The following is a 17,318-nucleotide window of genomic DNA, read 5'->3' as shown; positions in this document are numbered from 1 at the left end:
CGAGTGATATTGCGGCAATAATAATGGTAAGAAATGCAAAAAAAACACAAGATTACCAGTTGTAAATATACATGGTCGGTTTTTGCTCGGCCGTGGCTCGCTACGCTTGCAAAATTAACATTTCATCACTGCTCCTTTGTTATGGCAAGCGGTACATGGTGTGCTGAGCATACAAGCCACGTAGGTCATTGTTTTGGCGATATATATATATATATATATATATATATATATATATATATATATATATATATATATATATATATATATATATATATATATATATATATATTCTGTTTTACTTTTTTGATTACCAAGATAGATGAAATTACACTCAATTTCGAAATAGAATGTACTTCCCTCTTGGAGACGTCTTTAAGTGATGATAGTTATAGTGGAACTGAAGGGGAAGGTGGAAAATTATTGTTGTAGAACAAAATCAGTGAACTTCTGCGTAAATATTTGGTTATCCATGTGATGATTATGTCCTGCAAAAACAGAATAGCTGGCTAAAGAAAATGCAAGCAGCGCATGGGTAGTAACTACTAATTAGTCTTCCAAAAGTATACAATGAACTTAGAGTGAGAAATATACTTCATATTCTAATCGACCGATATACAAGTTATTATTCCCCATCCCCCATTAAACATATAATGAAAAATGCCTAAATGGCCAGCAGTCATCCATTTCTTATAGCGAATTCCAATTTCGCTAGTAGTTACAGTATCATATATTAACTGAGAGTAATATCAAATCGCGTATGACGCAAGAGATCCACTAAATTACCTTGGAGGCATATCTCACACTTCCAATTTGATTTAAATGGCAGATTAATACGTTAGTGTTTCGATTCAATTTATATTCATATCAAGTCACTTACTGGGGACAAAATGAAAATGATACTAGAGTAAGTGAAATTTCTAACAATAAATTTATATTATATTGCCAATCTATCCTATGATCCTATTATATGATTTTCTATTTGTTCAGAATTGTAGCTGTAGTGCTATTGTATTTTTTTGACGTCTGCCGCACACATTTTGTTCATGAGTTTATATAATTTCTTTTCTCCCATATTTATATTCATAATAAGTCATCTAATCTCCTAATGGTTGAATGGCCAAATTTACTCCAAATAACTTAAAGATAAATAACAATGAATAAAGATGCAATTACTAGAATGGTCTGTAGCGTGGACACGACCTTTAAACAAGTCAGTTACTTGTAACCACATTGTTTCATAATAATACGCCAAAAAGGCCAATACCAAAAACATAATTTTAACAATACGCCAAATAGTTTGCAGTCTTACAAATCTTACGCCAAAATGTCTACGCCAAAAATTACTAGCCCTGTTAGATTTTCCCTACTATTAGAACTTAAAATCTTATAATTGAAATTGTGTTTCTCGTGAGAATTAGTACTAACACAGTAGTGTGCTCAATTGCTATTGCTTATGATAGAACGTTACCAAAATCCTATGTACACTTCAGTCTTTAATTTAATGATCATTAATAATGGAATGGGTTAGTTCCAACATATTATAAATGAATTAACAATAGAATCTTTAGTGTATTTATCCGAGAAAAAAAATTTCAAAGAGATGTACAAAATTTTATCATACGTTCCTCCTTTTATCATGTCTTATAAAAATGTATTCTAGTTCAATACTAGCAAAAGAAGAAAGAAGAAAGTTGGTATGTCCCACACCGTAACAATCTTCTTCCAATACTCAATTCAGCTAAGTTTCTCAATGCAAACGGTTTCTCTTTCAAATTTTTATATCTGACTGTGAGAAATGTTGTGCTGCTGTCTGACTCTGGAATATTACTTTGGCCGTGGTGATATGATTTTTACAAGTGATACAGTTTGAATTAGATTAAAAAAAAAAATTAAAAAAAATTGAAACTTACTGCTGAAGTAAGTTTCCTGTGCTTAAAAATTCCCATGTTTAACAATAGCCTCCCGTTCTTACTCTTGAAATTAATATTGTGTGACTAATTCTGATCCAACCAAGACAATCAACTCTCCATCCAGATAATCATCCTTTATGGATATTAACCAACGTGCTTTGCTGGAGAACCAATGCCTTTCTGACTTCAAAATATATCCCTTAAAAGCCCCCACCAAGAAATAGAAAAAAAAAAGATATAAGAGATGCAATTACTATAATTGAAATATTAACGACCCTGCATAAAGACTTAAAGTGACTTGACAGCCAGAGATCAATTCTCGCGTAATTTGACATGGCTTCGTGAATTTAAGAGCCCATAAAATTGAGGTTTACACCATAAAAAGTATGTAGTCTGGCTGATACTGATCAGTTGTGATCAGTGCTGAACACGCAAAGAAGGTAAAACTTTTATCATGTAAAGAGGCCAGGAATAACGACTTTTGGGGTGTTGAATGAAATGAAAGAACACTATTTTAGAAGAGTACCCTCCAGTTTTCCAAGGAATTTACCACTATTGGAAGTAAGATTTTTGCTCATCCTTTCTAAGCCCATGTTAATTCAACCCCAACTGTTAGTCAACTCCAACTAGTAATTTAACTTCAATACGTAAGTCAACTCCAACTCGGAAGACAACTACAACGAGTAGGTCAACTCAAGTGAGCAAGTCAACCACAATGACAAGTCATCTCCAACTGTTAAGTGAATTCCGACGGAAGTCAATTTCAGCCGATAAGTCAACTTCAATTAGTAAGTCAACTCTAACAGGTAATTCAATTCCATGAGTAAAGTCAACTACAAAAGGCAAGTCAATTGCAATGTACGAGTCAGCTCCTACGGGTGATTCAACTCAACTGTTAAGTCAACTCCAACGCTTATATAAGTCAACTCTAATAGATAGGCCTATTCAAATGGGTAAGACAACTCCAACAGTTAAGTCAACTCCAATAAATAAGTCTACTTCTTTGATTAAGTCAGCTCCAATGGTCAAGTCAATGCTAACAGTAAAGTTATAGTTTTTACTAATTTGTAAACATAAATTTTCTATTGGTCTCATATTCACCAATTTCCGCAGTTTTGCCTTCTTTTCCAGAATGACAAGGGAATCCAATGTTCTTGGTGACTTTCCTTCCATTTGCCTGTTTTTGAGCTGGCAGGGTTGTTTGTAGTCTACTCAGTAGGGTGTGCCCAAGAAGAGTTTAAACACCACAGGAAATCTCATGTGTTTGTATCTAGCATTTATAATAGCAGAGTTGTAAAATATGAACAGACCTTTATTGGCCAGTAAAATTAGAAAGGGGAATTGAATTGAAAGTGACAGTGAAATAGAGAACACTCTGGGGAAGATTTTGTATTAAGACGTCTATGAAGAAAAGGTTGGAAAACACAGGTGACAATCTGAATACAGTACTATACTTGCATAAAGTATTATGAAGTGCTTGAATATTGTAAAAAAAAAAAAAAAAAAAAAAAAAAAAAAAAAAAAAAAAAAAACAATAAAAACAATGTTGTAGTGTTCTGATTTTTTTAGATTTATGTTGCTGTACAGTATTTAGGAGGAGATGATGATGATGATGTTGATGACAGTATTTTCCAGGGAAATAACACTTCCTACAAGATATGAAAACCATCCTGTGGTGTTGTCTAATAGATAGAATTGTATTATGATACATGTTAGCCTTGGTAGGTTTACGTTCGTGTTTGTTGTAATTGGTCACGATTTTTAGTTTTGTGCTTTTGGAGCGGCGTTGTGATATTAATTAGTTTAGGTGGTGGTTTCTGCTTTCATTTTAACTATATAAAATACATTTTCATTATAGTATAGATAAGTATTTTATAAAAAAAAAATGCTATAATAGACAGATTAAGGTCAATGTATGTGATCGTATGTGTAGATAGTAGATAAAGTAAAGTATAAACAGAACTTTGCTTGAATCTGACCCATAGTAACCCAAAATACCACGACAAAATCAACTCCAACGGTTAAGTCTAAATCAACAGTTAAATCAACTTCAACATTCAAGTTAGCTTCGTCAGCTAAGTCAGCAAACTGCGACTAAAGAGAAAAACGTTGGTAGCTTTTTATTTCAATTTCATAAAATCTACAATATAAAAAATACATAAGACAAATATTTTTATCAGACATTTCACTTTAATTAATGGTCACAAATCCTATAAATAGTCAAGAGGTCATTGCAATCTTTACTTACAGAATGTATCCTCCTCCTAAAAGAGCCAAGTTGTTTTGAGAACACTATTTTTGGTGCTATCAGCTATCTGCATGATTAATGTAGATAACATAAAACAGTGAGGAGAAAGAAAGCTATTATAGAAAACCTAATTAGTTCAGTCATGTTCCCACGAGGATAGGAATAGGCAAGGAAGGTTAGGTACAAACATACCCATATATTCAACATGGTTACATTCTTTCTGGTTTTTTGCAAATAACTATGTGTCCAAAATATTGTTTAAATAAATTTCTGTATATTCATAAGAATTTTACATATCTTAAATTAACTGTACATCATTAAAATAAATCGGTAACTTATAGCATAAGTTATTTGTGTGAGTTCTTAAGAGCAACGTTACATTTTCAAACATAAAATCTGACTATCATAAAACCATTAAAGTACCAATCAGATCACCTTCCGTGGAATCTGACCCGCACGCGTGCTTTTGCATATATTCGGCCAAATATGCCTCAGGAAAAAAGTCTTTCTCATCTTTTCTGTGAGAGCAAAAGGGGACTCGAAAGCACCCAACAGATACTGAGCTTTCCATCACTTCCATCTGGGCTAGTCCCTACAGATCTGCATTAGTAAGTTCTGCGCGTATTTCCACTTCATTATTCTAAATGTAAATGCAAACGATGTAATGTAACCTAGTAATGGAAACTGAAAACTTAGCAAAAATAAATCACATATCTTCCTCTATTGCTACAGACTTAAAACTTGCTGAGTGGTCTCAGGTCTCTACACAGTCATATTTCCCGTATCTCCTTTTAGAGAGAACAACAGCGATAAGAGCACCGATTAGTACTATGAACACCACAATCACTGCTATTGCCCAAATAGGGATGGCCAATAAAGGATCCTCTGCCGACTCTGGGGCTGAAGAGAGAGAAGGAGTGGCGTCGTGAGACAGCTCTCTTGCTCCTGGGTCCCAGCTGACAGTGCTCAGGATTTCGGTTTCATTACTCCAGTTTCCTTCGGGGTTCTCCTCATCTGTTTCTTCGCTGGAGATTGTCTCTCCCTCAGACGTTGGGGAGTGAATCTCATTCTCCAGTGGAGGTGAATAGGGAGTGAAACCTGACGCTGGATAACTGATTTCTTCCTCAGTGGCTGGGAAATAGGCGTCGTCGTCAGAAGCCGTTGTGAAAGTCATGAATTCCAAAAGTTCCGGATTGTGGATGATGGCGAAATTGGATACTGGACTGAATTTTGTGGAAGAGAAGGAAAACATTTTTTAATCCCGTTTCTTACTTAACACAACTGATTCATCCGCAACTTATTGCCTAATCAGAACACTTATATTATCATACAGTAAATGTGACATTGTCAATAACCAGTACTGACTAACCTACCTCGTCAAACCAGCTTTATCAACTGCTCTAAGGGCAAAGAAATAGGTAGCGCCGGAGGTCAACTCCATTTCCACAATAGTTGTGACTTCAATTTTTGCTCCTGATTCGACGAGGAGTTCTGGCATGTTCGGGTCCAAGATGAGGCTGGAATCATCTGAATTCTGACCAAAATTAACTTCTGTCAACTCATGGGCATCAGTACTCATACGGATAAGATAACCAGATGCTGAGGGAGAAAAATGACATACAAGCCTATTAGTAATCCATATAAGTGAGTGAAATTTTAAGATTCTCTCTCTCTCTCTCTCTCTCTCTCTCTCTCTCTCTCTCTCTCTCTCTCTCTCTCTCTCTCTCTGATATATATACATATAGGCTACACACACACATTCCACTCCCAAGAGAGATTAGTTTACCACACGGTCAGCAGGGCTCTACAAGGGACTAGAAGACTTGGAAGACCCAGGCCTACATGGTTGAGGACTATGAAGTGGGAAGTAGGAGATGATGAATGGAGAAGTATTGAATTAAAAGCTCAAAATAGAGACGACTGGCGAAATCTAACCGAGGGCCTTTGCGTCAAAAGGCGTAGGAGAAGAGGATATATATATACATATACATACAAACATACATACATATATATATATATATATATATATATATATATATATATATATATATATATATATATATGTATATATATACGTATATATATATACATATATATATGTATATACAGTATATATATATATATATATATATATATATATATATATATATATATATATATATATATATATATATATATATATATATATGAAAATCAAATTACTTCTTGTTCACTCCTATTGACCAATTTAGCACATTAAACATTTATACAAAGTCAAACTTTACATATAGAGGTAAAGTTAATCGAACTTATTTCGTAACATGACTCTTATTTCTAACGTGTTTAAGCAAGAGTCAGAACTAATGCTAGTACATACATGCGCTTTGAGAAGTACCCAACTCTGAAGTGTGATCTTGAAATGTAAATAAAGTTAATGTTCTGATTATTCTAGAATAAAAACAGAAAAGATAAAGGACTCCTCCGTGTGCCTTTTATTTTTACAATAAAGTAAGCTGTTTGGTATAGAACAGCCTTTCACGAGCAAGCTACCGGGGGCGGCCCGGGGAATAATTACATTGCTTACTAACAATTAAGAAAAAATCTTAGATGTATTTTGTGATGCCAGATAGAGAGAGAGAGAGAGAGAGAGAGAGAGAGAGAGAGAGAGAGAGAGAGAGAGAGAGAGAGAGAGAGAGAGTTCATACCCATGGAGGGGGAAATCTGGCTGGTTGAAATGAGTGCAGGGGAAAGGACATAAAAAAATGCTTAGGAACCAATGGTTATAGAAGATGATTCTTTTAGAGTAAGATTTTTTGGTATATGTTGACTTGATGTAAAATTGGTTTGTTTTGAAAGTGACCCAAGACAAAATTGTTGTGAAAGGGGCCCTTCTACACTCTGTTTGGAAAGGGGACCTAAGGTACATATAGTAATGTTGTAAAGTAGCCCCAGTCAAGAATGCTGTGAAAGTAGCCCTAAGACAAAGATGTTGTGAAAGTGGGCCTAACACGAAAAGTTTATGAAAGTGATCCTTAGACAAAAATTTGTGAAAGTAGTCCTAAGACACTTATGGCCTTAAGACATTATGTTGTGAAAAGGCCTCTAGGACACATAATGTGAAAGTATTCCTAAGACAAATATGTTGCAAAAGTTGCCCAAAAGACAAAATTGTTGATATAATCCCCATAAGAAAAAATACTGTGAAAGTTGTCATAAGACAAAAATGGGAGAGTGGCCCTAAGACACTATATTATGAAAAGAACCTTAGGACACGAAATGTTGTAAAAGTGGCCTTAAGACACATAATGTTGTGCAAGTAGTACTAAGACAAAAATGTGTTGAAATTCATTGTTATTCTATGGAGGGCGTAATACAAGAAGCCAGAGGAATTACGAGAGTTGTAGATACAAAGTGATGGGGTAAGAAAAGTGGTTATGAGTCGAACGAAAATTGATTTATATATTTGCAAAACATCCCTTGAAGAAAATCTATCATTTGAAAATATATGTAAAAAGATTAATTGAAAAGTGATAGTTTCTGGTAAATTGAAACCTGGAAGTAATAATAAGTTGATCCGAAGGGATTTTGGATTGAAGGTATCCTGACGATGTTAATAATAGAGAAAAGATGTGTCTCAGAATAACTGAACAAACTATTTGGAATAACTGAACAAACTATTTGGAAGGCAAGAGGAATGCCTAGGAGTACTAAAAGCTGGAATACAATAACTTTTTGTATAACATACAAGGAACGGACACTGAAAGAAATAATAGGGGCAAGGTAAAAGCACTAAAAAGGATACCTAGAAAGGTGTATCAGTGTTTTGAGATGTTTTGTTCATGTAGAGAGAATGCACGTTATTGGAAAGAGCCTGAAATTTTGAAAAGCTAAGGGCAAGGAGAAAAAGAACTTGAGATATATTGGGGATTTAGTAGTTAAGAAATAATTTGGCAGCAATTATAGTCTTATTTTTTCTCTCTAGAACCAGTCCATGCTAAGGGACACAGCTTCTTATTGAAGATAATATATAGATGTATAATCTCATTGTGATAAAGGTGAATTGCACGCCAATGAATATATATTTAGTTATACCTATTCCAGCATCTAGATCATCACCAGTGGCTGTCCAAGAGAGAGAAATATTATGACTAGATAAATGGGACGACGATGGATCTATCAGGGACACTCTGAGGTCTCTCACTCCGCTGGGGGGCATCACATCTTGTGGTGGTGATGGTGGTAAATTTTTATTTCCAGCCACTGCTGGCACCTTTTCTGGAGTAGATACCTCAGCCACCTGAAAAAAAAAAATAATAATAAATTGTCTTTCATTTCCTGTTATGTAAAGAACACTAGAACACTTAAATTATGCAATTTATTAGTAGTATGTTGGCCAGGGTACCAGCCACTCCTTGAGATACTACCGCTAGAGAGTTATGAGGTTTTTTGACTGGTTACGGTTCATTTTCCCTTTGCTTACACACACACAAATATCGGCTGGCCTATTCTTTACATATTCTCCTCTGTACTCATACACCTGACAACACTGAGATTACCAAACTATTCTTCTTCATCCAAAGGGTTACTGCACTGTACTTGTTCAGTGGCCACTTTTCTCTTGGTAAGGGTAGAAGTGACTCTTTAGCTAAGGTAAGCAGCTCTTTTAGGAGAAGGACACTCCAAAATCAAACCATTGTTCTCTAGTCTTGGGTAGTACCATAGCCTCTGTACCATAGTATTCCACTGTCTTAGGTTAGAGTTCGCTTGCTTGAGGGTACATTCGGGTACACTATTATATCTTATTTCACTTACTCTTGCTTTATTAAAGTTTTCATAGTTTATATAAGAGATATTTATTTTAATGTTGTTGCTCCTCTTAAAATATTTTATTTTTCCCTGATTCCTTTCCTCACTAGGCTATTTCCTTGTTGGAACCACTGGGCTTATAGCATCCTGCTTTTCCATAATAATAATAATAGTAATAATAGTAATAATAATAATACCATAAGTCTCTCTTCATAGTTTCCATATTACGCATCTATTTCAATTTGTTACTGACCTTAAAATATTGAATATTTTTGTTCACTGCTTAGCATGTAAATTTCATTTATTTCCTTATTTCCTTTTCTCGCTTGACTATTTTTCCTGTTGGAACCCTAAAGCTTGTAGCAACCTGCCTTTCCAGCTAGGGTTGTAGCTAAGCTAATAATAATAATAATAATAATAATAATAATAACATTGAAATTACGTGTCCTTCAGTGTCCAAAATCAGCGAAAGTACTACGAAATCTATTTGAGAAAAATCTTTTTTAAGATTGAATTCACAAAGACAAACCTTTCACAACCTTAAGAGAAATATTCACACCTGTTCACCCTCACCTTAATGGACCCAGCCACAGCAACCCGATTGAAGGAACCAGTATTGACGGCAGTGTCACGGTCTATTGGTATCACGCTCCCGCAGCAATAATCTGGTCTCTCTGTCAGTGAAAATGGTTATTAATCGCTAAGAAACCTAGAAAGTCTATAGGCTATAAATGGATATTAACTTTATATCATTCCCGCCTATGACAGGATTCTTGAAACATTGGTATTACGATCAGCAGCCAATACAAAAGAAAAGTGAATATATATATATATATATATATATATATATATATATATATATATATATATATATATATATATATATGTATATATATATATATATATATATATATATATATATATATATATATATATATACTGTATATATATATATACAAATATATATATATATATATATATATATATATATATATATATTTATATATATATATAAATATATATACATATATATATATATATATATATATATATATATATATATATATACTGTATATATATACATATTACATTATTTATATATATATATATATATATATATATATATATATATATATATATATATATATATATATATATATTAATTCTGTTGGTCATCCTTTGCGTTTATTCAAAATTAAATAAAACCTATTTCATCATACATCATGCTTCTACTTTCGTTTATTTATTAGCAAAGCTATACCCTTTTCTGGCGAATTTTCTATTCCTATGTTTGTCTCTTTGCCCTTAATATTCATCATTTTACTTACTTATTCAATTTACTTATTCATTTTTAAATATATTCTTAGTGATTTTCTTATAATACTGGTTTGTTCATCAGCTTGTAACCACATTTCTTACACACCTAATACTTTGTAAACATAGTTACCTTGGATACTTTTTTATTTCATTTTTCTATTTGTGTGTTAGGAGAATTACATAAAACCCTATATCTCAATTTCTGCGAAAAAAAAATTAATAATATGACTGAAACAAAAAATTACACCTAAATACGATTTTCCTTTTAGATTCAAAAAACAAAAAAAGCTTTTTTGCGCGGGTGCTTGTTTCAATTGACATATGCGTATAGTAGTACATTGAATTTTAAACCTATTTCTTTCTTCGCTATTAGTTGAAAAACGATCAAATTTTTTTAAACTTTTTAAGAAAATGTTTCATTTTCACTCATTCATTTTCGTCATTTCTATTAAGTTATAGTTATTACATGATGTTTCATAGTTAATTATTGTTTTACAATGATACTTTCGTATCAATTATTGCTTTGAAATCATATTCCCTTATTATCTATTACTATAAGATATTCTGAATTGTTTCCTTGAATTATTTCAATTCAATTTACAGCTTTGAACTCGTTAATTTTACCTATCACTTTAGCATCCATATACATATCTATCTTTTATATTTATAATTATATTTAATCACTTTGAATCTTATTCAAAACTTATTCTATTCAACACCAGTTGGTTTGAAATAATATTCTGGTTTTGCCCAACTCTTTTACACCCTTTCATTTATACTTATTGTTTCTAGGACAGTTTCTTTTGTCAACAAATTGCTTTGTAATTCAGTTTACACTTCTAAAAAGTCAGAATCCATCAGGGCTTTCAATAGTTTCTATTTTTTACAAATTCTTTAAAATTCACTTTCTAATTCTGAAAAAAAGAAATCAGATTTCATTTTCCTTCAATCACGACTTCCAAGACATATTCTACTTTCAACATGATTTGAAATTCAGTTTCAACTTCTGATAGATTGTCTTTCCTTTCCCTCTAAAATCTCTGAAATCCTGCTTTTAAATCCAAGAAGTGTTTACTCAATGCGAGAAATACCTAAATCCTCATAAAAAGCGGGAGATCTTCGTCTGCGTCTCTGGCCTGTAGCAGTGAGGAACCCTTTGTTTATCACGGCCTGGCCGCCATCTGTAACCTGTGGGGACAGGAAAATAAAGCTGGAAACTGTTTCTTCATCTTAACCTTTCATTTCTTAAGTGTTAAGATATAAGTGCAAAGCTGGTAGTCATTAGATCATTAGCTGCATGGAAAAGATAAACTAACTCATGATGATAGTCGTTCTCTCTCTTGGAAACCCGTCTGAATAAAATTGGCATCCACACATCAGGAACAAATACTTATGTTTGAACAGAGTAACAATGATGGCATAATGATTTACCGTTGTTAACATTCTTAAAGCACCGTCAAAGATGAAAGTCCAAACACCTTACAAGAGGGGACGTCACAACGATTCATAAGAATTATCCAAAGTATAACAACTATATAACAAAACTGAAATACACTAACTATAGAAAAAAAAAACCATAGAAGATGGCTAAAGGTATTTATTCCAGGACTGCCCCATACTTTACACATATTGTGGGGTAAATCCCGGAACAAATCGGACAAAATCACAATGGGTCGCATGTCTAAGGTCTGACCAAAAATTGAAAATACAATTTCTATTCAAAGCAGGCAGAAACTAACGAACATGGGTATTGAGGCATTTTGAAGATGATCTTTTTGAAATAGAAAAAGTGGTATCCAGTGTTCATCGATCAAAGCGTGAGATAACAGACATCTGTGATACAACAAACACAGTATCCACATCAAAACACGGAACCATCAGAAGAGAGCTGATGATGCTACAACAACATAGAGTGTGAAGCGTAAAATATTGTCCATTACAGAAGTACTACCGAGTCAACAATTAACAAAGGAAGGGATGATCAGAGCACCAGAATCAGATGTTACCTTTAATATCGTAATTGCTTGTTTATGTTATCTATGGTGAATGTCAATAAATATCTCAAAGAATCAAAAACATTTATGCTTACTTTTATTCATGTTTAGTTTGAAATAACTTTACTGTTTAGCATAATTCCAATTGCAGATTAATTCTTTCATAAATCGTAAAATGAAGGATTCGGGAATCTATACGCAAAATAACAAGAATATTTAAAGAGGTCTAATAAACAAACGTGAATTTAAACACACCACAACTTGCATCTTTATTCACTAATGATCTCTAATGCTTCATTAGCATATATAGGCATAGGAGGAGATGATGATGTTCTATAGAGTAAAACACGTTCCTCACTCTGTAGGCTTTTCATCTTCGTATTGACCTGAACCATAAACCTTCGCAGTAAACTAAACCACTTCATTTTTGTCATCAACACTATCACCGTCGACCATATCTTACCTGTGCCTTCACGCTGTATCGTCCAGTGCCGTAGTATTTGGTCATATAGCGTGAGTACACTCCATCACCAGCTTGTGTGTCGGCGCCTTGGCCGTTGTCCAGCAGGAAATACAACTCCGGTGGGTCAAAATCATTCGGTGGTGTCACTAATGCGCTGCAAAAGAACACAAACAGTCAGTCAGTGGATTGAAGATATTCACTTCTGCATTTGTTAATTTTTCTCTAATTTTCTAATTACTTATCAGCGATCTTTATTAATAAGATATTCTAGAATTATGCAACCTTGCAAGTAAGCATTTTGATTTTCTTCATTATTCTTTTACTACTGTCAACATTTTTCTCTTCTTAGGAATGTTGATTCTAAAAGGTAAATGCACTCCTGTCTGCGATGGTACTCAGCGCTGAAGCAACAACCAGGTCGAACTTGCCGTTGCTGTTTGTAATAGAGGATGACATACATGGGAATTTTTACCCTAACCTGACATTAGCGTTGACCACTGGATTATTTCCTTGCTTGACTTCCGCATAAATGATGATTCGCTCTGTTTTGGCGCTGACATCCCGTGCACCACTGCTCACCTGAAATTGAAGTCATTACCCACAATTAAGCCTAGATCTATTTTGAAAAACGTAATTACACTATACTACTTCTACATTCATTTTGGCTCTCAAAATACATCTATCTAAAGTATCTAAAGCACTCTTGATTATCTGTAAACTAGAAATGATACTGTTAATACAAGATCACACTGTCAAAAAATAGTCTTACCCAAGCTTTGGTGGTGATGGGTTCCACCTTTGGGTCTCTGGTTTGAGCTGTAACTTTTACCCTGACGAAGTCTTCCTCGGAACCTGTGACTCCAACCTTCCACTGCCATTCGCCCTCCTTCACCAGGCAAAAGTACCGAAAGAGAGCAATAAACAATGATCTATATATACATACAATGTCTCAAGGTTATTTCACATTCTACAAAGGAATCTAAAACTACCCAAGTTAACAAAGTTAAATAATACAACAATCAACAATATAATATAAAATTAATGAGCGAAGCTTATCTACAGTTGAAATGAATATGAGCTGGGCCCCACTCACACAAGTATTCTTTCAAAATGCAAAGTTTTCATACCTACCTCAGCCATGGGTACTGTGATTGACCAAGCGAAAGTAAACGGATCAAATTCAGCTCCTCCCACCAAGGACCCATCTGGCCTGATCAGATGGGGAGACTGCGTCACGTGTGCCTGATCATTCGTATCTAGACGGAGCTTAAGGTTTCGCCCAATGCTGAAGTCTACGTTGAAAGATCCACTTGCAAAGGCATCACTGCCTTTGTAGACACTCTCATGAATCTGTATTAGTGGAGGAGAAATTCGTTAGGCAATTTGCTAGTAACAGAGAAAATTCTCTTATGCTATGGTACAAAAATATGTAGAACTGGATCATATATGTGAATTGAACTGATTTTCCTCTTATAATGATTCACTTTCTATTTTTTTATGACTCACCACAACGCTAGAATTAAATTTTGGTGGAGGAGGCTGGTAGGTTAGGGCACCCTCAAAGGCATCCTCCAGCATAAGGCCTTCGTCAACATCATTCACCGTGAATGTTTTGCCGCCAGTCAACTGTGCTATACGCTCCAGTTTTGGGTCGGCCTCAGAGCTGCAAAACAAAGATTATTAGGCTCAAACGGAATATATATACTTGTCGGGAAGTCAGAGGGCTGTGTTCATCTGCCACCATTTGGTGGTGTACATACATAAACACACAAACACACAGACATTATATATATACATATATATATAATATATATATGTATGTATATATATATATATATATATATATATATATATATATATATATATATATGTGTGTGTGTGTGTGTGTGTGTGTGTGTGTGTGTATGTATGTATAATGGTGCTTATCAATAGATATTTTTTTGCAATCAATTACTTGAAAATTCAAACACTATGGGAGAACGGACACCTACTCCCTTCCGTTCAAGTTTCAAAACAGGGGCCTCATCTTTAACACAGCCAAGAGCAGGACTGCAATAAAGACCAATCGTACGAACTTTTTAACCACAATCAAGTGATGTCTGAATAGAATTAGAAATAGTAAGAAGAGCAACAAATCCTAGAAGGTCTTAGCGAGAGCCAATATGCAAACTAAGGAATAGATGATTACTTACGGCATATTCATTAAAAAAAAAAAATTCTAAAACGTTGAAAACTTTAGTTAACATGAAAATTAATAGTGTACCCCGGCTGTCAAAAAATGACGGCTAAATATTTAGGTGAATATTGATTTACACACGCACGTACACACAAAGATTGTGGTTTCTGAATGTACCTCTCTTGGTGACCCTCTCACCAAGGTATGACTACAACTAACTCTCTCCTTTCTCGAGGGACGGGGAGAGACCGGGAACTCATCCGTCTGGCAAGGCAGCTAAGCGTGACCAGAAAAAATACACACACACATATATATATATATATATATATATATATATATATATATATATATATATATATATATATATATATATATATACTGTATATATGAAGCCAGACGCATCTCTTTATACATATAGGGGAGATAGAAAAACAGGCGGTAATCAGCAAGCACAAACAACATCCAGGTATATATGGATAACACAAGAGTGGTAAGAATTACTGTAAATTATAAAGAGTAATTACAGAAATTGACAGTGATGGTGTAACGATGACCTTAGATATGTTGTTACTAAATGGTACTCTATATCTCTTATAGAAACAGAGTGAGAATAAATCTTCAACATTTATTACATGAAAAAAATTAATAGTTCTGTATATACAATAATATTACGATTTCTGGCGAACACAATTGAATATTCAAATCAGACGTTCGTATTGCTGCAGACATTATTTTCTAATGAAAATCGTGTCTATGAGTATTTGAAATTTTTTTCTGAAAAAGATATAAATTTATCAACTTCGTAAAACCAACACAATACAAGGAATCATAAAAAAGTACTTATCCTATCAAAATCTTTTTCTTAGGTTAAATTTTACAGAAAATATTCTTATTCATCCACCACTTACCCAAATGCAACTGTGACCACTCGGACCCCGGATTCCAGCACGTTCTTCATGATATGCTCTATTCTGGGATTCTCGTTTTCTTCGCCGTCCGTGATCAAAAGAATGACCGGGTTTGTCACGTTGTACAGAATCTGAGGGAATATCACCAATGAACAATGGTCACAAAGAAGTTTAAAATCTGAGAGAATATCACTAATGAACAAAGGGCACAAAAGAGTTCAGATGACGACAAAAACAAAGCGTATGATTATTATGAACAGTCAGTGACATGTTATCCTTATCTTACCTACGAAATCTGGAATCCAACATGGTAAATGAATATAATACAATTTCAGGAAACAGACCAAATTGGATAACGCTAACAAATTAGAACATGGCAAAAATCATATTCCTTAACAATAAGAAAGAAATCAATAAAGGCTGACATAGAAAATAAGAAAGATTTACGATCGCCTGATGTGGTGCTGTGCGCATTGTGTGTCATCGTACAAAACATGTGTGAGTTGTTGTTCTTGAAATTCGATTATTTGTTCACCTCTGTCCATCATTCCTCTCCACTATGTTTTGTTTCCTTTTTTTCTTTCGCTTTTGGTTTGATGTGAAGACTGAATAAGGTATCCATCATGGCACTCTCCAGAAAGATTTTATAATTGATAAATCAATATCAGCTTAACATTTATCTGTTTTTATAAATCAATGAACGTTGTTTATCTGGAGAATTTTAATTATCAGCTCATGTCATTAGTTTTATATCATTGACTCTATTTAAAGTTTATGAAATGCAGTTAACCAAATACATTGAAATGCTTCAAACCCGTATGTATAGAAAGTTGCCAACAAAAGTCAAAACTAGGCATAAAATCTTGAATCTTGAAACAATTAAGACGATTTTTGGCAGGTTAAAACATCGCAAACTAAAACTACAGTTAGTTAACCACAGAAGGAATTAGGGAGAACTTGAATTCAACCAATGTTCAGAGAGAAGATTCCCCCGAGAACAATTACTGGATGACCGAAGCTTTAGCCCCTGATGGAATTCACTCATGTCAAGTTTACTTCAACATTCTGGGAGTTACATAGAATTCTTCTTCTGTTGAACAACGCCTTTACCTTCAACAATATTTTCTGTGAACTTCAATTAACCAATATTGACCCAAATTTTCTGTAAATTTCAGTTGACCAATATTTTCTGTAAACTTCAGTTGACCATTATTCCTTGCAAACTTCAATTGACAAATATTCTCGGTAAACTTGGGTTCTAAATGCCACCCTTTTCAAATATTGCACTAGGAACTTTGTTTAAATTTTTATCGTAATATAAACATACTGTAATCTGGTAAAAGAGCATCTTCTGATTATTCATCGCTTTTGCTATGATTTGAAAATTGTTACATACTTCCCTTTTCTTCCATTGCCTTTTTATTGTTATGAGTCTGAACTATCTTTTACCCTGCACTTACTTTATTTGTTGCATCCAATTCTATGAATATTGATATGCGATATACAGACTACTTTTT

General features: G+C 33.9%; 1 protein-coding gene across 4 annotated transcripts in view; it reads right to left on the bottom strand.

The window, feature by feature from the left end:
- Positions 1-4,334: 4,334 nt before the first annotated feature.
- The window catches only part of LOC137655777 (calcium-activated chloride channel regulator 1-like), a 165,576-nt gene continuing 152,592 nt past the window's right edge, over positions 4,335-17,318 (bottom strand). For all 4 annotated transcript variants that reach the window (XM_068389916.1, XM_068389917.1, XM_068389915.1 and 1 more), the window contains 11 exons: positions 15,802-15,932; positions 14,224-14,380; positions 13,849-14,067; positions 13,487-13,603; positions 13,196-13,296; positions 12,718-12,871; positions 11,352-11,448; positions 9,517-9,617; positions 8,230-8,434; positions 5,532-5,757; positions 4,335-5,381 (listed from right to left, as the gene is read on the bottom strand). In XM_068389916.1, the coding sequence (XP_068246017.1) occupies positions 4,913-5,381; positions 5,532-5,757; positions 8,230-8,434; positions 9,517-9,617; positions 11,352-11,448; positions 12,718-12,871; positions 13,196-13,296; positions 13,487-13,603; positions 13,849-14,067; positions 14,224-14,380; positions 15,802-15,932 (1,977 nt within the window). In that variant the 3' untranslated portion in view covers positions 4,335-4,912. The remainder of the gene's footprint in view (positions 5,382-5,531; positions 5,758-8,229; positions 8,435-9,516; positions 9,618-11,351; positions 11,449-12,717; positions 12,872-13,195; positions 13,297-13,486; positions 13,604-13,848; positions 14,068-14,223; positions 14,381-15,801; positions 15,933-17,318) is intronic.

Source organism: Palaemon carinicauda, chromosome 16 (genome assembly GCF_036898095.1).
Source record: "Palaemon carinicauda isolate YSFRI2023 chromosome 16, ASM3689809v2, whole genome shotgun sequence".
NCBI lineage: Eukaryota > Metazoa > Arthropoda > Malacostraca > Decapoda > Palaemonidae > Palaemon > Palaemon carinicauda.
The sequence above is the reverse complement of the archived record's forward strand: the minus strand, read 5'-3'. Positions and strand labels throughout refer to the sequence as shown.